Below are 25,043 nucleotides of genomic sequence, written 5' to 3'. Positions count from 1 at the left end.
GGGGAGGCAATGGCCTAGTGGTATTATCATTAAACTTTTAATCTAGAGACCCAGGTAATGCTCTGGGGACTCAAGTTCAGATCTTGTCATGGCAATGGTGGAATTCAAATTCAATAATAATCTGGAAATAAGAGTTAAATGATGACCATTGTCAATTGTCAAGAAAACCCCACCTGGTTCACTAATGTCCAAAAGGAAACTCATTGTTACTAAGTCTGGCCTACATGTGACTACACATCCACGGCAATGTGGTTGACTCTCACCAGCCCTCTGGGATGGGCAGTAAATGTCCTCATCCCGTGAACACATGATAAAAAAATACAATTAGTGCATCTTAAAAGATCTCCCACTGGAGGATGGTAAGCTCAGTTTGTGTGACAGCTCCAAGAGATTATTCGATAATTAACTTCCTTTTGGGCAGTATTATGATTATAATTTTTTTTAAAATAAGAAATTAAGCACTTGACTGGATTTAAATCTATAAATGAATTTTTCTTCTTAAAAACGTAGCTCAAAGCTATTTTATATCATTTCAAATTGGTTCCTGAAGTCTGCCCATGGTGAAGACTGAGTGAGTTGCCAACAGTGGTGAGTGGAGGGCCTACAGATGGTGAGGGATCTTCTTTTGTCATTAAATTGCTATGAGGCTTTCAAGGGTCTACAGTGTGAGATGTATGGGCATGGAGGGGATGTGATCCTATACAAAACTGTGATACACTCCCAGCGAACCAAAGCAGGTCTTTTAAACAGCTCACCTTGCTGAGTTTGTACACCTGCCTGAAGAACAAAGATCCAAGCCTGATTTTTAATCTAAAAGCAAATGCGACATTTACAAAGGGGAATTTTTTTTTTGCCAGACATTATTACTATTTGAATAAAGATAATGTGTTTGAGAAACTCATCAGAAGCTCCAAAAAGGAGTAATTCATCTCTAAACTTAAGTTCTGTTTTGTTCTTGCCAGACCTACTGTTTTCTCTAGCACTTGGTTTTTATTTTGAATTTCCAACATGCATATTATTATTATTATTTGTATTACTGTGGTCACCTCTATTCTCCAATTGGCATCGAAATGCTCTGTTCAGAAGTCTACATAACACCTCATATATCCAATGCAACTCCAGTTCCACTAAAAAAATTACTTTCAGTTGGATGTATAAGTTTGATCAATGAACAGTGATAATTTGTGTCTCAACCTTTAAAAAGTTACTCAAGAATGTTTATTGGAACATTACTTCATCAGAAAGCTTACTTCAGAAAGTCCGGTAGTGTTGGGTAAGAAACAGAATTTCAGTACTGTTACAAACCTTAAAATGTATTTCATCAAGTAAGCATCATTTACAAAACTGCAGACATTTTCAGAATTCATCATCATACTGATGGTTTACAGCAGGAATCCATGTAGTATAAGGAAGGAATCCCAGGTGAAAATATACACTCATCTTCAGCATCATAACAGTTGGATTGAATTTGACATTAGTAATTTGTAATACCCATTAGATTTCTATGGGGTTTGCACATTTGGCTATTACTCGCAGTAAGTTATGTGATTTAACTTAATTTACCCATGTGTCAGTAACCCTTAAAGAGTCCAAAACTCACTTCATAGGTACTCACCTTTAGTTTTCTTCTTGTTGACATTATTATCAGCCTTATGCCTTTTCTGTTACAAAATAAAATGAATACCAAAATTTGAAAATTGTACTTTGAAAATAATACATCTGACACATAATTTTGAAACAAAGATTTGCTCCTGCTAAAAAGAAAAATAATACATTTCTAGTTTTGTGTACGATTCAAGGTCATTATTTTTCAAAAGACTGCATTTGCAGATACTGGAGCATGTGCATTTAAACTGATTCTGGGGGATGTGACCCAAGAGTTTGAGAGGGTGGAGTAGGGGAAATGAAAGTGGGTTTGGGGGTCAAGTAGAGGCAAGGGACACAAAAAGGCGGCATTGAGGACAGGATGCAGGGCACGTGGAGAGAAGAGAACCTCATTCTCACTCCCTCCCCACGCCTCCTCTATCCTCACTCCTCCCACTTGCCACCTCATTCTCCAACCATTACCACATCATCATGGAGTCCAGTTACAAGTGGAGTTCCGCAGGGATCAGTTCTGGGTCCTCTGCTGTTTGTAATTTTTATTAATGACTTAGATGAGGGAGTCGAAGGGTGGGTCAGTAAATTTGCAGATGATACAAAGATAGGTGGAGTTGTGGACAGTGAGGAGGGCTGTTGTCGGCTGCAGAGGGACTTAGATATGATGCAGAGCTGGGCTGAGGAGTGGCAGATGGAGTTCAACCCTGCCAAGTGTGAAGTTGTCCATTTTGGAAGAACAAATAAGAATGCGGAATACAGGGTTAATGGTAGGGTTCTTGGTCAGGTGGAGGAACAGAGGGATCTTGGGGTCTATGTACATAGATCTTTGAAGGTTGCCACTCAGGTGGATAGAGTTTGTAAGAAGGCCTATGGAGTATTATCGTTCATTAGCAGAGGGATTGAATTCAAGAGTCGTGAGGTGATGTTGCAGCTGTACAGGACTTTGGTTAGGCCACATTTGGAGTACTGTGTGCAGTTCTGGTCGCCTCACTTTAGGAAAGATGTGGAAGCTTTGGAGAGGGTGCAGAGAAGATTTACCAGGATGTTGCCTGGAATGGAGAGTAGGTCATACGAGGATAGGTTGAGAGTTCTCGGCCTTTTCTCGTTGGAACGGCGAAGGATGAGGGGTGACTTGATAGAGGTTTATAAGATGATCAGAGGAATAGATAGAGTAGACAGTCAGAAACTTTTTCCCCGGGTACAACAGAGTGTTACAAGGGGACATAAATTTAAGGTGAAGGGTGGAAGGTATAGGGGAGATGTCAGGGGTGGGTTCTTCACCCAGAGAGTGGTGGGGGCATGGAATGCGCTGCCCGTGGGAGTGGTAGAGTCAGATTCATTGGCGACCTTTAAGCGGCATTTGGATAGGTACATGGATGGGTGCTTAATCTAGGATAGAAGTTCGGCACAACATCGTGGGCCGAAGGGCCTGTTCTGTGCTGTATTGTTCTATTGTTCTATTGTTCTATTGTTCTATTGTTCTATCACAACCCCTAACCTCCTCTTCCTGCCTCCTCATTCCCCCAACCCTCCCACAGCCTCATTCCCAACAGCTGAAATCATTTTTAAAACCTCTGTGGATGTGGAGTGTGGCCTTTAAATATGACATCACATGTAAATTTTATGTGATAATATACAGTTATGCATAAGTATTTTTCCAGTTCAAAGTGCGTGCACAGTTGCCCACAATTACAGCTATCAGCAATGCTGCCTTTTTAAAATAGCTTATTGTGCCATTAGCACAATTATTTTGTGTCCAATGGTTCAACATGGCAGACAAGTGGACCAACTCCCAAACTACCCTCTAAAATATTTACAACTTCTGCCAAAATATCACCAAAAATAAATGCAACATGACAACTGGCTTGCAGAATCAATAACATGCATTTAAGATTTTATATAACAGTTTATTCAGACAGTCAACATTTTAATACCTACCAATTGACTTTATGCATAAGCATTTCATATTTTAAACTTTAGTCTCTGTCACCCCTACAAAAGTAATCTGAACAACAGTTGGCTGCCTTTTCTTTTCAGAGATCCTGAACAGGAACTTTACAATGCTGGTTTTTCTTCAGAAATACACATTTAGACAAATCAAGATTTTTGACAGAACTATTTTTGCACTGAGTGTACAGAAATCTCATTACAGATTATGATTGTGTTGATGAAATCTTATTTCTACAAAATCTGAATTGCCTATGAACTAGATTTAGTTGCAGATAATGACATATTTATGAAACATAGAAGTTGTATCATAAAGATTCGCATAGCAGTTGAAAAGTTGAAAGCAAAACCATAACTCAACATAAGAGACCAACAAGTTGAACATAGCTACTTTCCGTGCTGGCTGGCCTATATCATTTTGCAGATACAAATCTGAATTTTGTATTTTTCTTGAGATTCAAAAGTTTCTGACTTATAAACCACATATTACCAGTTCAGTTTGAAGATTAATGCATGTTGTCAATTTGCAAAGATGTTAAACTATTTCAGACACAATTCACTAGACATTTTTCAACAAATTCCCATGACTGACAAGATTATTCTGACAAATGAAGAATACTTGATTGAAATCTCATTTTTAAGGCTGGTATTTAAAACCTCCAGAGTGCGAAGTTTAATGGGCAAGATTGCAAGATCTCTCTTTTCCACTCAAACCACCCCATTGAACATGAAAACATTTCACAATGGGGAAAAATAACAATGAAGGAACAAATCCATCTCTTCATGAAAGATCGCAAGCTAATTTACATTTTGCACCATTTTTTCAATGCTTTCACGACTCTAACATCTCACCAAGTCTCTTTTGAACAATGAAGTCAATCGTCTGGCTCCTCAAGACATCACTGCAGGTATTCCTCAGGGTAATGTTGAGGGATTAACATTTTTAAGCTGTTTTATCAATCCCCTTCCATCACAAGGTCACATGTGGATGCTCACTAATGATTTTAGTGTTCAACAGTATTTGCCACTTCTCAGTACCAAAACAAATCAGTGTGCAGCAAGACCTGGACTGCATTCAGGTTTGAGCTAAGAAGAAGGGAGTAACATCCATACCAAACCAATGTCAAGCAACGACCATCTCTAGCAAACAAGAATCGAATTACCTCCTTTTGAAGTTCAATGACATTATGCAAAGGTTATCCTCCAAGTTACACACTTCCCCAACTCAAAATTTTAAAGCCATTCCTTCACTTTCACTGGATCAAAACCTGAGAAATCCTTCTCTAACACCATTCTGGGTGTACAAAACCATACTGATTGTAACAGTCGCACATCAAACCACATTCTCAAGGACAATTAGGGATAGAGAGTAAATAATGGGCTAGCTAGGAATTCTGTGAAAAAACATTGGAAAAAAAATTGTTGACCTGATGGATTGCATCTAAGTTTAATAAAGAAAGCAGCAACAGAGATAGTGGATGAACTGGTAGTAATCTTCCAAGAATCCTTAGATTCTGGAAAAGTCCTAGAGGATTGGAAAACTGCCAACATCTTCATTAAAAACAGAAAGAGACAAAAACAAACTAGTAACCATAAGCCAATCCTTAGCTTAACATTGGTTAATGAGAAAATGTTAATGTTTATTACAAAGGATGTAATAGCTAAGCATTTAGAACTCTATAACTTGGTCAAGCAGAGTCAGGATGTCTTCATGAATAGGAAATCATGCCTCTCGAGTCTACTAGGAGAAAGTGAGGACTGCAGATGCTGGAGATCAGAGCTGAAAATGTGTTGCTGGAAAAGCGCAGCAGGTCAGGCAGCATCCATGGAGCAGGAGAATCGACGTTTCGGGCTTGAACCTGAAGAAGGGCTCATGCCCAAAACGTCGATTCTCGAGTCTACTAGAATTCTTCGAGGAGACAAGATAGATAAAGGGGAAGCAATGAATGTCATATATTTGGATTTTCAAAAGGTGTTTGTAAGGTACCATAGATTAACCTACTAGATAAAAGCCCATTGTGTTGCAGGTGTATTTTATTAGCATGGATAGAGGATTGACTAACTATTAGAAGAAAGCTAGTTGGGATAAGGAGAGCAGTTTCGGAATAGCAACCTGGAGAGTGCCACGGGGATCGGTGCTGAGGCTACAATTATTTATGATGTGTATTAATGATTTGGATGAGTAAAGTGCATGTACTACAGCCAAGTTTGTGAATGACAAACAGATGGGAAGGAAAGTGGCGTGAATGCCAGAGTCTGCAAAGGGATATAGGCAGGTTAAGCAAGTCAGAAAAACTTGACAGAAAAAATATAATATAGGAAAATGTGAGGTTGTGCACTTTTGTAGGACAAAGAAGAGCTGAACATCATTTGAATTGAGAAAGAATGCAGAAAAATACAGAAATGAGAGATTTGGGAGGTCTCATGTATAAATAGGTTGCACCTCACCTGAATGGGCACCAATATCTTGCAGGGAAGTTTGCAAGTGCTAATCAGGAGTGTGCCAGAGGGGTGGGAGCCAGAGTGGTTGATCAGCATGTGAAGTGACTGATGAGAAGGTAGTGGTTACGTCAAGTAAGTCGAATAGAAAGAACAAAAAGGGCCAGGTTAATGAACACAGTAGGATTGGCGGTCTGAAGTATAGTTATATTAATACAAGGAGTATAGTAGGTAAGGATAATGGTTAGAGCCCGGATTAATACATGGAACTACAAAGCTGTAGCCATTACATAAGGGCAGAACTGGCAGCTCAATGTTGCAGGCTTTAGATGTATCAGGCATGATACAGAGTGATATAAAAGGGGTAGGAAAGCTGCATTGATGATTAAAGAGAATGTCACAACTGCACTACAAAAGGACATCTTGCAAGGCCTTTTTGGTTATAAGAAAGGTGCAATCATGATAATGGAGTTATACTGTAGACCTCCTACTAGCCAGTGGTAGATACAGGAACAAATATGTAAGCAAACCATGGAAGGATATAAAAACAACACGGTTGCTGCAGTGAGTCATTTTAACTGCCCCGATATTTTGTTAGTGCCAGGGGCTTAGTAGGGGAGAATTTGTTAGGTGTACCCAGAAAGCTTTCTTGAAACAATACGTACATAGTCCAATGACAGAATGGGCTGTATTAGACCTTGTACTGGAGAATGAGTCTGGCCAGGTGATCAAAGTTTTAGTGGAGATGCATTTTGGGAAAAGTGATCATTATTCTGAAAGTTTTAAGATAGTTTTGGAGAAAGAGAAGACCGGCCTTCATGTGAAAGTACATAATTGGTAGAAGACTAACTATAACAGTATTATTCAAGAACTGAAGAAATTAAATTTGGGCAGCTTTTTGAGGATAAATCCAAATCTGACACATGGGAGTCTTTTAAAGGAAATTGATCAGAGTTCAGGGCCAGCACGTTCCTGTGACGATGAAAGATAAGGATGGCAAGATTCAGTATCCCTGCATGATGAGAGATATTGAAACGTAAAAGATAGGAGCAGGAGGAGGACATTCTGTCCTACAAGCCTGCTCCGCCATTCATCACGATCATGGCTTATCATCCAACTCAATAGCCCAATCCTGCTCTCTCCCAATAAGCTTTGATCTCATTTAGCCCAAGTGCAATATCTAGCTGAAACCAGAGTCCAAAAGAAAAAGGAAACATATGTAAGGTTTAGGAAACTGAAATCAGACAAGATCCTTTAGGAGTATAAAGGAAGCAGGAAAGAACTTAAACAATGAATCAGGTAGGCTAAAAAAGGCAAATCCAAAGACATTTTATACTTATATTAGGAGCAAGAATGTCACTAGGGGAAGGGTTGTATCACTCAAGGAGAAAGGAGGGAATTTATGGGTGGAGCCAGAGGAAGTGGGTGAGGTCCTTTATTAGTATGTATTTTGCACTGGTAGCCACCACAGAGAAGGACATGGATGATAAAAATATGAGGGAGGGGTATGTTAATATTCTAGGGCATGTTGAAATTAAGAATGAGGTGGTGTTGAGTGTCTTGCAAAACATTAAGGTAAGTAAGTCCATAGGGCCTTAAGGGATCTATCACACGATTCTGAGGGAGGCAAAGGTGGAGACTACTGGGGCCTTGATAGAGATCTCTGTATCCTCTTTAGCCACAGACCATGTCCCAGAAGACTGGAGAAGAGCCAATTTTGTTCCTTTATTTAACACGGCCACAAGGATGATCAAGGAAATTAAAGGCCGTTGAACCTTACATCAGTGGTAAAGAAATTATTGGACAAGATTCTCAAGGGCAGAATTTATTCCCATTTGAAAAATAATGGACTTATTAGGGTTAGTCTGTATGCTATTGTTCAGGGGAGCATTAACATCCTCGTCTCACATATCTGTTTGAGTTTTTTTGACAAGTGGCAAAGATGATTGATCATAGGGTAGTGGATATTGTCTACATGAACTTTTTTAAAGCATGTAACAAGGTCTCTCATGACAGACTGGTCCAGAAGATCAAGTCACATAGCATCAACAAAGAGCTGGTAAATTGTATATAAACTTGGCTTCATCACAGAAGGCAGAGTGTAGTTGTGGAAAGGTGTTTTTCCAACTGGAGGTCTGTGACCAGTGGTGTTCCATAAGGATCTATACTGGGACATTTTGTGTTTGTAATTATATATAAAAGCACAATCTGGATGAACATGTAGATGGTCTGATTAATAAATTTGCAGTTGACATGAAAATTGGATGAGTTGTAGATGGTGAAAAAGGTTGTCAAAGTTTAGAGCCATTATTGATCAGATGGAAAGTTGGGCAGAGAAGTGGCAGATGGAGTTTAATCCAGGCAAGTGTGAGGTGATGCATTTTGGGAAGTCAAATATGAGAGGAAAGTATACAGTAAATGGCAGTACCCTCAGCAGCATTGATATACACAATATCAATATTGGTGTGCAAGTCCCTCAATCTCTGAAAAGTGGCAACAGAGTGGATAAGGTAGTAAAGAAGGCATACGGCATGCTTGCCTTCATTGGTCAGTGCACAAAATATCAAAGTTGGCAAGTTATGTTGCAGCTGTATAAAACTTGTTAGGCCACATTTGGAGTAGTGTGTGCAGTTCTAGTCACCACACAGTCGGAAGGATGTGGAGGTTTTGAAGAGGGTGCAAAAGAGGTTTACCAGGTTATTCTAGTAACTGGAATACATTAGCTATTAGTAATGGGGAAAAGTTGCACAAACTTGGATTGTTTTAGCAAGAGACTCAGACACTGAAGGACAACATGAGATAAATATATAAAATTATGAGAGGCATGAATAGGGTGGCTAGTTGAAGTCTTTTTCCCAGGGTGGAAATGTCAAATACTAGGAGACATAGGTTTAGGATGAGAGGGGGAAAGAGTTTGAAGATGATATGTGAGGCAAGTGTTTTTTTACTTAGAGAGTGTGTTTGGTGTCTGGAATGTGCTGTCGGGGGAGGTAGATGAAGCAGATTTCATAACAATGCTTAAGAGGCATTTAGACAGACACATGAACAAGCAGGGAATAGAAGGATACAGACCATGTGCATGCAGATGGGATTAGCTTAGAATGGGATCATATTCAACACAGACACAGTGGGCTGAGTGGCCTGTTCCCATGCTGTACTGTTCGAGGTTCTATGTTCTTAATCATGAACAGCCAGCTTCCAAGTTCAGTAGATAATAAAGAAAACAAACAGAATGTTCACCTTTTTAGCCAAGGAAAAGGTATATAAAAGTAGGTATGTCTTGCTAAACTATACAAGGCACGAGTCAGACCACAGCTAGAATACCGTAATTAGTTTTGAAGCCTTAACCTAAACAAAGATATCCTGGCAGTGCAGAAGAGCTTCAAAAGATTGATACTGGGTATGAAGGGACTGTCTTATGAGGAGAGGTTAAGTAGTTTGGTTCTTTACTCATTGAAATTTGGAAGAATGCACAACAATCTTATTGATACATGCAAGATTCTGAAGGGACCATGAGTTGTTGCAGATGGTAGTTTCCCCTTGTAAAACAGGCTGGGGCCAGTGGGCATAATCTCAGATTAAGGTGGTGCATATTTGAGACAAGAGGCAGAACTTCTTCTCTGAGGATTGTGAATCTATGGAATTTTGTTTTACTGCAGAGGATGTCAAGGCTGGGCCATGAATTAACTAATTCAAGGCGGAGGTGGAGAGATTTTAATTAGTTAGGGAAGCCAAGGTAATGGGGAAAAGACTGCAAAGTGGACTTGAGGATTATCAAGTTAGTCATGATCTCATTGAATACAAGAGTCAACTTGATGGATTGAATGGCTGACTTCTGCTCCTAAATTCCATGGTCGCATTGTCTTTAGGAACACCATAACAGTTTATTCCATAAAAGTGATGTATCTTAGGCAAAGCATTTCTACTGAACTTAGTTTCTCACCTCCTAATATTTAATGCATATCCTGATATTTAACTGCTTCAAAATACCTTTCAAAATCATAAAGTTTATTAAAATGCAAGGTTTTATTATTAAATCGGTACAAATGTCTACCCATATTAATTTAAGCATTCACAAAAAGATCAGGATAAAACATTAGTACAAGCTGGCAATGACTATCTGCTCTAATTAGGATCAACCTAAATTATTAATGGAAATTCAAATCTGCATTTATTTTTACAGGGTAAAAGAACTCCATAAAACACTTGTTTTCCTCCCAAGTGCATGTTTCTAAACTGGCAATGTAATTATGTTGTGCTAACAACCAGGAAAAAAGGGGTTAAACCAATCCAATAAAGTATCATAGCTTTTAAGTATGTAAGTTTATTTGTAAATTTGCTGAGCTTGAAGGTTTGTTTTTAGACATTTCATCATACTACCAGCTAACATAAGTTCACTGAGCTAACTTACATACTTCTCATCAACCTGAGCTACAAATCTCAAAAATCGCTATGATACCTTTTGTTAAAAATGTAAATACAGTAAATTAATATCTTGATGCATATTCCTTTTCGCCATTCCAATTGATGTCAAATGTAATTGTCATGTGTTGGACTTTACCACTTAACAGAATGGAGACTAAAGGAAGGTTTGAAGTTTTAACAAATACTACATTTTTAAATGATGACAGTAATCACATTCCAAACTTGTTTATGGAAAGTATTTTGAATATTCAGATGAACAAACATATTCTCCAACTGACATTTCAATGGAAAACCACCATCATTATTTTAGAAGCATCAGACAGCCCCAGGGAGAGGAGGCTTCTCTTTTTGTCCAATGTGATATTCTGGGCCTACTGTTTAATATGATGAAGGGCTTATGCCCGAAACGTCGATTCTCCTGTTCCTTGGATGCTGCCTGACCTGCTGCGCTTTTCCAGCAACACATTTTCAGCTACTGTTTAATATGCCACAATACATCTTCCCAACTCACCATTGCCTTCGCAAAGGATTGGGCAATAAATAACAACCTTGAGAGTGACACCCACATCCCATGAATGAATAAAAAGAGCCTGAGATTTTTGACCAGTTCTTCATATCATGTCTACCAGATGCCCAAAATAATCTTGCTGTCTTTGTAACTCCTTTAGTGCTTGGAGAAGAACAAGCAAATAAATTTACAAATAAACTTACATAGCTCTTTTCACATCCTTAGAACAAAGTGCTTCACATCCACTAAATGATTCTTGAGATGTAATAGTCTAAATAATCTAAAGGATAATTGGATTTAAAATCCACTCTTTTATGAGAGGGCTTTATTTCAGTTAGTTACACTTCAAGAAAAATCCCTTGCCCCACTGATTACTAGATCCAAATAACTATACAAACAATTCAAAACCCATTAACTCTTAATATATCCATCACTTCCCCAGCACCAGTTCAAAGTATCAACCCAGATTATGTCTTCATGTTTCTGGAACATGATAATTCACAGCTAAGAACATAGTGGTAACCACCAACCAAATGATAAGTACATATGTAGATGCAGTGTGGTAAACTAATTTTCCTCAGTGCAATGTTACATTCAAAGATTATTCTGAAGAAATGCATTCTACCATCCTATTATATATCCTTTGTACACAAATTATCAATGCATTGAAAATCTGCAGTCACCTTCTATCAGTTTCCATTTTATACCTCCAACTAATGCAGCAATAGTAATCCATTGACAAAATAAATGACATTTTATTTAAATAAAACTCTTCAGAGTTCCTTCAGCATCACTCGGTCAATATCCTGGAATTCGCTCCATAATGGCACTGTAGATCTACCTACAGCAATTGGACTGTTGTAGTTTAGTAAAACAACTTATCACCACCTTCTCAAGGGCAACTGGGGATATGCAATAAATGCTGACCCAGCGAGCAATGCCTTCATCTCATAAATGAATAAAAGTAAGCCATTCAGTTTGGTTTATCTGTTGTTCAAAACCAGGTTCTTGCAAATGGCTTGGAAAGGAAACAGCACAATGAAGTATTTCAAAGTGAGGAGTTCTAGAATGCTGGAATATAGTTCCTTCTTTGCACTACGCAAACTCTTAACTTCCAAGTTTCTGAAGTAACTTTCAACATTAATTCTCCAGCTTCAAAAGTGCAAAATTCTTATTGTTAATTATTCAAATAAATATATGAGGCATTTAAGTTAAGGGATGCAATGTCTATTTATATAATTCATGAAAACTACATGTCCAAATTTTATTGTGTACAATGGAATTGTTATTTTTAAATCCCATTTTCTTTCTCAACTGTCACAAATTGTTGCATGTCTCAAAAAGATTCACTTCGTACAATCACTCTTTATAGAGCTTCTCCAAAATTTTGAAAAAGCTATTGAAGTGGATAGCAAATATAAGTAAGAGCGAATGAGACTTTGCAGGCAGAGGATAGGAAAGATGTACAAAAGGTCGGCCAAAAAATAATATAAAGAGAAACAGGAATATCGGAGAGGAAAGTAGAAAAAAAAGAAGAAAAAGCAAAAATACTGAAAATGAGAAAGGCCACAGGAGATCAATCAGAAACCTGAAAAACTTCAACCATATGCAGACCACAAAGACTGGAAGAGATTCTACAATGCTCTAAAATCTTTGTACAAGTCCCAGTTTGCTGGTTTATTACCAATTCTTAGTACCAACAGTACAGATAATCTTTAAATAGAATTCTGAGTTCAGTGTTCTAAATTTACAAGTTAGATACTGATGTTTGGGAATTTTCTCAGGTTCCTAGAAATAGTTCACAGAGAGAGATCCTTTCAGCTAATCATGCTTTAAGGTTTTTCTTACTTTTCCAGAGAGACAAAGAGTCCTGTTTACTATAACCTTTGGAGATCTTTCCTTCTCCTGTCCCACTAACAAAATAGAAACCAACTGCAAAAGAGGGCAGTCTTTGGAGAAACACTCTGAAAGCTAGTACTTACAAGTAAACCTGATGGACTATAACCTGGTGGTGTGTGATCTTTAACTTTGTCCACCTGTCCAACACAGGCACCTCCACATTATCTTCTCCACCAAGGCTGTCTCTTCCAAACTAGATTTGGTCAGCAATGAAAGCAATAAACATCATTTCACATCCCTCGTTAAAACTTTGTTTGTCTCTTTTAAGTTACTTGCCATTTCTTCACTGAGCAAGCAAGTTGCAGCTCACATTATTATTGAACAATTCCAACAAATCACATGTTCCTTCACAACCCTTTCTTCAATCCAGAATGTCCTAACAGTTCCATACTGCAGTTTCTCATGGCTCTTGTAAGTGTGCACTCTCAACAAAAAGGGATTCAGGAGCAGAGGGAAGTGGATAGAAAAGAGGTAATTTTACTAGCTTTGCTAACAAATGCATACTAAAGCTGGAGAAACTCAGCATGTCTGGCAGCATTTATGGAGAGAGAAACAAAGTTAACATTTCAAGTCCATATGACTTCTTCAAAACTGATGTTCTGAGAATATGGATTTCAATCCACCATGGCAGGTAGTTGAGTTTGAATTTAGTAAAACATCTGGAATTTAAAGCTCACCTCATAATACTCATGTAATCATAGTCAAATGTCATAAAAACCAATCTGGTTCACCAGTATCCTTTAGGGATGGAAATCCATCCACCATACCTAGAATAGCCTACATGTGATACCAGACCAACCAATATAGTTGACTGTCAACTGCTCTCTGGGCAATTAGGAAGGGCAATGAATGCTGGGCTAACCAGCAACACCAAACTCCTACCAACAATTTTTTTTTCTAAAATCACTGAAGGTGGAAGAACAGCTTGATAGATTGGTTAATGAAATGTGTAGCTTGTGCAGCCTCAACTGGGGTACTGCATTTAGTTCTGGAGCATGCAGAAAAGATTCCTTAGAATGGTCTCAGGATGAGAAACTTCAGTTAGATTGGTAGGAGAATCAGAGAAACTGTTTTGCTTGGATAAAAGAAGATTGAAAGGAGGTTTGATGGAGGTATTCAAAATTACAAATTGTCTGGGCAGAGAACTATGAAAAAAAACTGTTCCCATTGGTGGATGGATGAAGAACAAGTGGGCACAAATTAAAGATAATTGGCAAAAGATGGAATAGCAACATCAGGAAAAAACTATTTTCACACAGCAAGTGGTTTTGGAATGTACTGTACTGCTGAGACAGTAGTGGGATTAGGTTCAATAGTGGTATTCAAGAGGAAATTGCATTATTAGCTGAAACAGAAAAATGTGCACAGCTACATCTAGAAAGTGGGAGAATGCCACAAGGTGATATGCTCCTTCAGGAAAACAGAACAAACACAATGTCCTTCTTCTGCGGAATATTGGACTTGATGATTGTAATTAAACATGTTACTGTTAAGGAAATCTTCAGAAAAAAATAAAACTCTGAAGAAATTTGATTTAAAACTGTACAATCAAGTTTCCACCTTCAGCAATGCTTCACATGCGAATCTTCCATGTGACCATTTGAATAAGGCGAGGTTTATCATATTCTTGGTGATAAGCCAAGGAAATGAAAAGAGTAATTAAAATATCTTAGCTGCTGAAACTCTGGCACGAGTAGAAGCTATAGATATTGGGGTATATTTATCCAATAATTTAAGAAAAACTTTCTTTCTACTCTGTTAAATCTTATTTCAGAAAGAAAAAAATGGCATTGTCTGCAGAGCTTGCACTGTCCAGGAATCTGATTTGTCTTTGACCATATCCTCATGCCCACATTCTGAACATTACCTTCCAAGTCTGATACTTCAACTCATCAACATCTCGGATATAAGCTCAAGTAAATCCAACTGCAGAAGCAAATTCATTAACTACAATATTGCAAGATGATAAAACAACTAGATTCTTATATTCTTACATAATAACACAACGAAAACCAATTAGAGTAGCTGATACTAGTTATAATCAAATACAGGATTAGTGGTGCTGGAAGAGCACAGCAGTTCAGGCAGCATCCAATGAGCAGCGAAATCGACGTTTCGGGCAAAAGCCCTTCATCAGGAATAAAGGCAGTGAGCCTGAAGCATGGAGAGATAAGCTAGAGGAGGGTGGGGGTGGGGAGAAAGTAGCATAGAGTACAATGGGTGAGTGGGGGAGGAGATGAAGGTGATAGGTCAAGGAGGAGAGGGTGGAGTGGATAGGTGGAAAAGGAGATAGGCAGGTCGGACAAGTCAAGGAGACAGTGCTGTTTCAGTGGGAGAGGGACACTGTCTCCTTGACTTGTCCGACCTGCCTATCTCCTTTTCCACCTATCCACTCCACCCTCTCCTCCTTGACCTATCACCTTCATCTCCTCCCCCACTCACCCATTGTACTCTAGGCTACTCTCTCCCCACCCCAACCCTCCTCTAGCTTATCTCTCCATGCTTCAGGCTCACTGCCTTTATTCCTGATGAAGGGCTTTTGCCCGAAACGTCGATTTCGCTGCTCGTTGGATGCTGCCTGAACTGCTGTGCTCTTCCAGCACCACTAATCCAGTATTTGCTTTCCAGCATCTGCAGTCATTGTTTTTACCTCATAATCAAATACACCCTCGTGAAGAGCATTTAAAAATCTTTTATTAAGCAGGAAGACATTAACAATAATTATGAAAACTGAGTTCTTTGATACTGCATCATTTTGCTTTTCCAGCACTTGCTCTCATCTCCACGGCTGGGCATGAATTTCCACAATCAAACTTACACAAATTTTTGGGAAAGTCAGCATCTTGTACAGGTATTTTTGAAGGTGCATATTAGCATGTTGTCAGATCAACACTACAATTAACTGGCTGCAATTACTGTCATATCAGAAGCAAATATTAAACAACACAACACTTTATTCAAAAATTCTTAGTCAACAAGTGGCAAATACACACTTAAAACATTGGTGATTTTCTTAACTCTAACAAATGATTCGAAAGAACAGTCACGTTCGGCTCCACTCTGGGTTTTCAAGACAAGGTATAGCAAGTGGATTTGTATGAGTTAGCTTGTTCTAGGAGTTCACGTGCTCTGGCCAGAGCTCAAAACCAAAAGAGAAAATTCTGCATTTCTAGCAGAGTGTTAGAAGTTGCCAATCACGTATAATCCAAAACCAAAGTATGGTCAACTCCATAGCATGCTAAGAAATAACTATACACAATTTAATCTAACTTTTTCAGTGTACACACATCAAACGGTAATAGTTTGTGCTTAGAATGAACTTCTTGTAACTGACTGCTTTTCAAATCGACCAGTTGTGAACAAGGGTCAGTGGACCCAAAATGTTAACTCTGCCTTCTCTCCACAGATGCTGCCAGACCTGCTGAATTTTTTCAGCAATTTCTGATTTTGTTTCTGACTTTCAGCATTGGCAGTACTTTGGTTTTCAGTTATATCATTATTTGCACGGATATTGTCATTTAACTGTGTGAACTTCCTCTCAAAATTCCACTTGCTGATGGGAGCTATTCAAGACAGAGTAAAAGTCAGAAAAGAGCTTTAATATTACCAGCTACCATCAGACACTTTTGTGCAGATCTACCCACAATCCATTAGTACCACTTAAAGAAACTAGAAATCAATTGCTGAATCCTAATGCACAATCACACAACAGTGAACAGATAAAATCAGCTACTAAGTATGCTGAGCCAGCAGCACGTGGAACATTTAAAAGCAAATCATTCAATAAATTCAGTTAGAATCAAAATCCATTTTTACAATTGCATTTAGCAGTAAAATCCAGATAAGGAGGACATATTTTCATTGAATATAATATGACAATAAAAAAGCCTTGATTTAAAAAGTTGCCATCTCTCAGCATAATTTGTAAAACACAATTCCTCAAAATATTCATGTATGTTGGTAAAAGTAAGATCATAGAATTGTTAAGGATACATACATAAGCTGCAAGGTTCTTTATAATTTACTAATATTTTGTTGTAATGTTTGCCTCATAGGTTTTATAATTTTGTTAGTAAAAGAAGAGAGTGACCGTGCTTGTGTTTTCAGGACTGAGCTTGTACTCACCTTGAATTAGTTGCCTGTGGCATCATAGTTTCTTATCTACTCTTCGTCTCTCCTTTTAGGGAAGTGCTTCAGCATAACATGCTAACACAGCTTAAAGTTAGAATATCTTTATGTGCACAATCAAAAGGGGAAGTAGGTTCACCTTGGTAGCAGAAGCAAGCATCAGAGTGTGGAGCGCTTAAGCACAAAAGTCAAAAATTTGGTTCCCATGGCAAGCTTGTACAAAGGGGGAAGCAGATATTCATTTTAATTATCTTTTACCTCCAGTAACTTGTGAAAAGTTTTCCTTTGCCTGCAAGCAAGAAAATTCTAACGAGCTACTACATGCCTAAATTAATACAGATATTTCTTCTATAATGTGATGGTTGCATTCTTGTGCGACCCCATGCTATATAAAAATCATGCAATTAAAATAGCACTTAAAGTGTTGACGATGCAATCGCGTTATAGCCAACACATTTATAAAGTACATGGTTTCAAAACAGCATTCTATTTTTGTCAATCGCATTACAGCCAATTCGCATTGATGAAACATGAGTCATAGCAGAACGACCTGTAACTAAATAACTATTCAAATAAAGAAACACACAAACACTAGACAAAAATGGCAGGTCACAGCAGATGGAGTCTTGTACATGACCTTGATGAAACATACAAGATTCTGAAGGGGCTTAATACCTTAGAGAGGTTGCTTTTCCTTACAAGGGAATATAGTATAGAACACGATGCACAACATCAGAAATAGAAGTTGATCATTTAGGACTGAGATGAGGAGTAGTTTCTTTACTCAAAGAGATATGTGAATCTTTGGAATTTTCTACCAAGAGGGTTGTTACTTAATATATTAACACTTGCAGCAGAGATTTCTGACCTCTCCAAACATTAGAAATAAGCAGCAGACCAGATGGCCTGTTGAGGAGTGTGTGTGTGTGTGTGTGTATGTGTGTGTGTGTGGTGCTGGAAAAGCACAGCAGGTCTAGCAGCATCCGAGGAGCAGGTGAATCGACATTTCAGGCATAAGCCCTTCATCAGGAAGGGCTTATGCCCGAAACGTCAATTTTCTTGGTCCTCTGAGGCTGTCTGACCTGCTGTGCTTTTCCAGCACCACACTCTTGACTCTGATCAACATCTGTAGTGCTCACTTTCTACATATGGCCTGTTAAGCCTGTCCAAAGTTAGCTTGATCAGGCGGATGTTGGGTTTCAACTCCATCTTTCCTCCCACACTTTCTTCCCTCCTTGAAACTCCCAAGATTTGTCTATCTCCGCTTGAAACACACTCATGGCAGGCACATCTCAAAACACAGAAATTAAAAGATTCACAACCCTTTCAGTGAAGAGGTGACTCCTCATCTCAGCTGTAAATGATCGATTCCTTATCCTGCAATTGTGTCCCTTTCCTCTAGATTCCTTGGTCATAGTAAACAATGCCACTTTTCAGAAAATCAGGCCCAATCTTTTTTATGAAAGGACAGTACTCCACAATTCCGATTGGAAATTACAATCAGGAATCTTGCACACTCAGCCACTTTGACAGCTGTCAAACACTAAGTATATAAGACAAGTGTGAGGTTAGATTGCCATATAAGTAGTTGCCAGGCAGGTGGGATGCCAATTGGATAGGAAATAGAGTGCCATGGGTAGGGTGCCAGGATACAAGACGGGGACGGTGGGGGGGCTGCAGTATTTAGATCAAAGTGGCTGGGTGAGTGGCAGCATGGTGGCTCAGTGGTTAGCACTGCTGCCTCACAGCACCAGGGACCCAGGTTCAATCCCAGTCTTGGGCGACTTTCTTGGTGGAGTTTGCACATTCTCTCCACGTCTGCATGGGTTTCTTCCGGGTGCTCTGGTTTTCTCCCACAGTCCAAACATGTGCAGGTCAGGTGAACTAGCCATTCTAAATTGCCCGTAGTGTTAGGTGCATTAGTCAGAGGGAAATGCATCTGGGTAGGTTACTTTTTGGAGGGTCGGTGTGGACTTGTTGGGCCGAAGGGCCTGTTTCCACACTGTAGGGAATCTAATCTAATTTTAAAAATCGGACCTGTCAGAGGTGGATGTCAGCTTTGAAGTGGGTGGGGTTCAGATCCAGTGGCAGGGGAAAAGTGGGGTCAGGTCTGGGGCTGGCAGATCGTCCAGGCAGATCGTAAAGGAAGAAGGGTGTAAATCCAGAAAGTAGGAGCAGTATGCCATGTCCAGAACAGGGTAATCAGAGAGTCCTCTGATCCAGACACGAGGAGGAGCGAGTGGGTTCGAAATGGAGGAAGGGAAAGCACTGGTTTGAGACCTGCTCTTGTCAACTCTGGAGACACAACTGTCTGGTCTCTGGAAAAAGTGAATAAATGAATAAATATTTTGCTGTGTTTTCACTATAGAGAATACAGAAAAAAATTGAGTAATCCCTTCTTAGTATCTACCCTGTCAAGCCAATTCATGATGGTGAATGTTTTGATGAAATCACCTCTTAGCCTGTTAAACTCGAGAGACTGTTGCCATGATCCCACATCAGATTACCAGTTTTGTTATTTACTGGCTAGGTATCTGTAACTTTTTTTTAAAATGTAGACAAATGTGAGATCCCAAGACCTCACTAACAGAATAATGATCAAATCTATGGTTTTGAACAAAAGAAATCTTTACTGTACAAATTTATAAAATGAATGCCATCTACAGGCAACAAGGAGAGAACTTTTATTCTAACATTCAGAATTAACACTAGGTGAATATGGATAACAGATAAACTGTAGCCAAACATTACATAGAGCACATCAAATAGTAAGAGGTTAATGTTGAGATCACAGACTTCAAAATGAGCCCCCAGAAACTGGGATACTATGAGTTATCAAATCTGTTCAAAACTTTACAAAGGAGTCAAATTCTTCACTTTTGAAGACCTTACTCCAAAACTCCATCAAACATTTCTCGATCACAGATTGCCTCAATAACTGCTGGTAATTCAGACTTTCCTTGGTCTGTGCTCCTCGGTTTCTGGAAATGGCTCTCCAATTCCAACTTTTAGATACAATTCCAACTTGTCTGCGAACAGATTGCATCTGCAAGCTGTTACTGCCCCAGAAAGCTTCAAATTTATGACAAGAAAAGAACATATAATTGTGTCAAGATCAAAGTGGCAGGTAAAGTGAAAAAGAGAATAACTAAAATGCTGATCAGGACAAATAATACTAAAGCCTAGGAGAAGGATATCAAGTGTTCCCATAAGAATGTAAAGAGGAAGAGGGCAAGTAAATTGTGTGTTGATCCTCCAGAGGTCTCTACAGGTAATGGGAAGTGGCAAACGTTGTGAATAAATATTTTGTTCTGTTTTCACTATGGAGAATACAAACAAATTCCAGTAATATCTGTAAATTTAGAGTTTGAATGAAGAGAGAAAATTGCTGAAATGATCATCACTACAGAAGTGGTACAAAACAAACTGATGGAATGGTGGGTTGCTAAGTCCCCAGATCTTAGTGGACTTTATCCGGGGGTCTTAAAAGAGGAGAAGCATTGACCTAGTGGTATTATCAAGTGACTATTAATCCAGAGACGTAGGTGATGTTCTAGGCAGCCGAGTTCAAATCCTAACATGGCAGATAGTCAAGTATGAATTCAATAAAAATCTGGAATTAAGAATTTAATGATGGCCATGAAATCATCGTCGATGTCCTGAACTGACCTGGATGCAAAGGCTCTTAACTGCCCTCTTGGCAATTAGGAATGGGCAATAAATGCTGGCCTAGCTAGCAACATCCACATCCTATGAGTGAATTAACAAAAAAAGGAGACCAATGAGGTAGTAGATGCACTGTTCTTTAATTTTCCAAAATTCATTAGATTCTGAGAACATTCAATCAGACTGAAAAGTAGGAAATATAACCAACCCTTTTATTTAAGAAGGGAGACAGGAAACAGTAGACTAGTCTGGTTAGCTTGACATTTGTCATGGGCATGATGTTAGAATCAATTAACTGGACCACAGTATTAGAAAGACACAAGATAATCAGGAACAGTCAGCACAGTTTTGTGAAAGGGAAACCACGTTTGTTTGACCGCTTTGAAAGATAATATATGCGCCATGTGTAAACTGGAGGCTGAAAATGTACCACACTTGGATATCAGAAGGCATTTGACATGATTCCATTAAAGTAAGTGAAAAAAAGGAGCTCATGGTGGTGTAGTTGGTACAACAGTAGCACAGATAATTGATTGGCTGGCTGGCAGGCAGAAACAGAGTCTGCATAAATTGGTCGTTTTCAGATTGACAGGTTGTAATGAGGTCTGTGCTGGGCTGTCAATGTTTTACAATTTATATCAACTACTTAGATGAATGAGTCAAAGGCAACAGTAACTAAACTTGCAAAAAAAAAACACACAATGGTAGGAATTATGTTGTGAAGACAACGTAATAAGTGTGAAGACCCAAGGGGATTGGAGTATAAGTGTAGGAAAATCCTACTGCAACTGTACAAGGTGCTAGTGAGACCACATCTTCATTACTGAAGGCAGATGTGGTCCCTTATTTAAATGAATGATATTTCAATGGAGGCAGTTCACACAAAGTTCACCAGATGATCCCTACTATGGAGGGACTGTCTTTTGACCAAAGGTTAAACAGGTTGGGATTCTTAATCCTGGCGTTTAGAAGGATGAGAGATGATATCATTGAAATATACAAGAATTTTAAGCAGTTTGACAAGGTAAATGCAGAGAGGATGTTTTTGCTCACAGAGGAGCTTAGGACTAGATGGCATAGTCTCAGAACAAAGGGGCACAAATTTGGGATTAAGAAGAGGAGGAATTTCAACTCTCAGATGGATGAGTATCTTTGGACCTCATTACCACAGAGAGTTGTGGGCAAAGTTCTTGTGTATGTTTAAGGCTGAGATGGAGAAGTTCTTGATCAATAGGGGAATCAAAGATTATGAGGAAAGGATAGGAATGTGGAAATGAGGCATGTCAAATCAGCCATGATGGTACTTAATGGTGAAGCAGGCTCAAGGGTCCAAATGGATTTATAAAAACAAGGAGGGAGGACCCTCTTATGGAGAAGCGGTAGTGTCCTTATCCTTGGACCAGAAGGCCCAGCTTCAGGTCCTGACTGCTTCAGAGGTGTATAATAATATCTCTGAACAGGCTGATCAGAACAATGAGTTAAAAACAGTGAGGCTATGTTGGAGCTGTGCAAGATTATGAAGGGCATGGACAATATGGATTGAAAGCAGCTTTTTACCTTAGTTTAAGAGTCAATAATGAGGGGTCATAATTTTAAGGTGAAGAGAAGGTGTTTTAAAGAAGATTGGAGAAATGTTGTTCACCCAGAGGGTGGTGGGAAGTTTGAGTGGTCTGCCTGGGGTGGGTAGTAGAGGTAGGAAACCTCACAATTTTTACAAATTACATAGATGAGCAATTGATATACCATAACATTCAAGTCTATGGGTCGACGTGGAAAGTGAGTTTAGTACAAATTGGTCAACGCAGACTTAATGGGCTGAATAGCCTCATCTGTGCTGAATGATTGTATGACTTTATGATCTTATGAGATGGTGAGGCAGGTTTGAAGGACTGAATAACATAGTTCTGCTCCTAATTCATATGTTCACATGTACGTAACTTGCCCTGCATTTCTTCTGTGATAATTCAAGACTATATTCTCTTTGCCAAGTAATACAGGCAATCCATAACGTTTGGTGCTAGTTTGCTTCAAATGGTTTCAGTATCAATTGCCCTTTTTTTCATGTCAGAAAGTGTGAATTCTTGCTTCCCAGTTAAATTGGAACTGATTTCCGAGGCTCCATCAATTGGCCCAAGTTGGCCAGTGTAGGTAGAACTTGGTGTCCAGGTGCACCAACCAACTGTGGCCACCAGATGTTGTCTTTTCAATCTAAAAGTATTGTACGAAATGGTGAGTAGTTTTACTTTAAAACGTTGTATAATGTTTCTTTTACATTTCATTGTGCATTTTATTTTTCAAGTTATTAAACTAGGAATCCAGTGTCACATATGTACAATACAGTATTTTAACACTTCCAGATGAAAAACATCGCAGCTCACTAGCATCTTCTTCAATGCAAAAAGGAATGTCAATAAATCCTGGAATAGCCAGCAATGGCCACTTCCTATGAATGATTGAATGAATGTATTTTTAAAATCCCAGACTTTCTCCAATATTAATTACATGTTTGCATCTATACAAACTAAGCTAAACTCATTCATATTTCTCTAACCTTTCCATTCCCACTTTTTCATTCATTTTCTTGACTTTTATTACATCAGCCCTAAATCGACCAGGTTTACTATTTACCACTGCTTCTCCTTGATCACATTACTTTTCATTAACTCCTCACCTACAAGTTCTTTGGTAGGCACTTTTTTGTATATTATCCAAAATGTTTCAAGAGATACAGGAATGCCTCAGAATTTAGCTGTTTTTAACCTATATTCGTTAATTTAGCATTGAGAAAAGCAAAATCCGTTATGTTGATTTTGCACTGGATACTGAATATTGCTATTTGAAAAATACATAACACGTGTTCATAGCCCAGAGCCAAAAATGTAAAAAGTCTTGTTGTTTCATTTAAAATTATATTTTATATCAATATCAATATCAATAACCATATCAATATGGTTTTCAGAGTGAATGCCAAGATCCATTAAAACAGAAGTAGCTGTTTGGTAGTACAGAACTTGAGCAATATTAAAGAAAAATAAAGACAACACATGGCAATCATCATTAACTACTGCATTCTCTGTGGCAATGCCATTAGTAATCAGGGATGCAAAGCAGCAGTTATACTCACATAATCTTCAATAATTTCTTTAATGCCAGCAACTGTGAGGATGAAGATAAGTGGCATCAAAGTCGTGTATCTTCCTGTGGGGGAGACATCTGGAATTTGCTAAAAGAAATAACCAAGTCTTAGTGTTTCGTCCCGGTGTTTTCATTCTTAGAACAGAAGTAATTCTAACATCTTAACAAAAGGATTTTATAGCATATCAAAAAGGGAGAGATAAATAAATTCAACCTCTCCCTATAGCTCAAATCCTCCAACCCTGGCAACATCCTTGTATACTTTTTCTGAACTCTTTCAAGTTTCACAACATCCTTCCAATAGGAAGGAGACCAGAATTGCATGCAATATTCTAAAAGTGGCCGAACCAATGTCCTGTACAGCTGCAACATGACCTCCCAACTCCTATACTCAATACTCTGACCAATAAAGGAAAGCATACCAAACACCACCTTCACTATCCTATCTACCTGTGACTCCACTTTCAAGGAGCACTTCAAGGTCTCTTTGTTCAGCAACACTCCCTGGGACCTCATCACTAAGTGTATAAGTCCTGCTAAGATTTGCTTTCACAAAATGCAGCACCTCACATTTATCTGAATTAAACTCCAGCCGCCACTTCTCAGCCCATCGGCCCATCTGATCAAGATCCCATCGTAATCTGAGGTAACCCTCTTCGCTGTCCACGACACCTTCAATTTTCATCTGCAAACTTACTAACTATACCTCTTATGCTCACATCCAAATCATTTATATAAATGATGAAAAGTAGAGGACCCAGCACCAATCCTTGCAGCACTCCACTGGTCACAGGCCTCCAGTCTGAAAAACAACCCTCCACCACCACCCTCTGTCTTCTACTTTTGAGCCAGTTCTGTATCCAAGTGGCTATATTCTCCCTGCATTCCATGAGATCTAACCTTGCTAACCAGTCTCCCATGGGAACCCTGCCGACTGCCTTACTGAAGTCCACATAGATCACGTCCACTACTCTGCCTTCATCAATTCTCTTTTTGTTAGTGCTTCAAATGACACAATCAAATTCGTGAAACATGATTTCCCACGCACAAAGCCATGTTGACTATCCCTAATCAGTCCTTGCCTTTCCAAATATATGTATATCCTGTCCCTCAGGATTACCTCGAACAACTTGCTCACCACTAACTATAGGCTCATTGTCTATAGTTCCTGGCTTGTCTTTGCCACCTTTCTTACACAGTGGCACCACTTTAGCCAACCTCCAGTCTTCCGGCACCTCACCTGTGACCAGCGATGACACAAATATTTCAGTAAGGGGCCCAGCATTCACTTCCCTAG

General features: G+C 38.9%; 1 protein-coding gene across 5 annotated transcripts in view; it reads right to left on the bottom strand.

The window, feature by feature from the left end:
- Nucleotides 1–25,043, bottom strand: part of atp8a2 (ATPase phospholipid transporting 8A2) — a 561,594-nt gene that overhangs the window by 399,899 nt on the left and 136,652 nt on the right. For 4 of the 5 annotated variants that reach the window (XM_072577324.1, XM_072577325.1, XM_072577327.1 and 1 more), the window contains 2 exons: nt 23,736–23,834; nt 1,616–1,661 (listed from right to left, as the gene is read on the bottom strand). In XM_072577324.1, the coding sequence (XP_072433425.1) occupies nt 1,616–1,661; nt 23,736–23,834 (145 nt within the window). The remainder of the gene's footprint in view (nt 1–1,615; nt 1,662–23,735; nt 23,835–25,043) is intronic. The other variant, XM_072577326.1, reaches the window with a different exon arrangement.

This window comes from Chiloscyllium punctatum, chromosome 9 (assembly GCF_047496795.1).
Source record: "Chiloscyllium punctatum isolate Juve2018m chromosome 9, sChiPun1.3, whole genome shotgun sequence".
Classification (NCBI taxonomy): Eukaryota; Metazoa; Chordata; class Chondrichthyes; order Orectolobiformes; family Hemiscylliidae; genus Chiloscyllium; species Chiloscyllium punctatum.
Note: the sequence above shows the minus strand (reverse complement) of the source record. Positions and strands in the feature narration are given on the sequence as shown.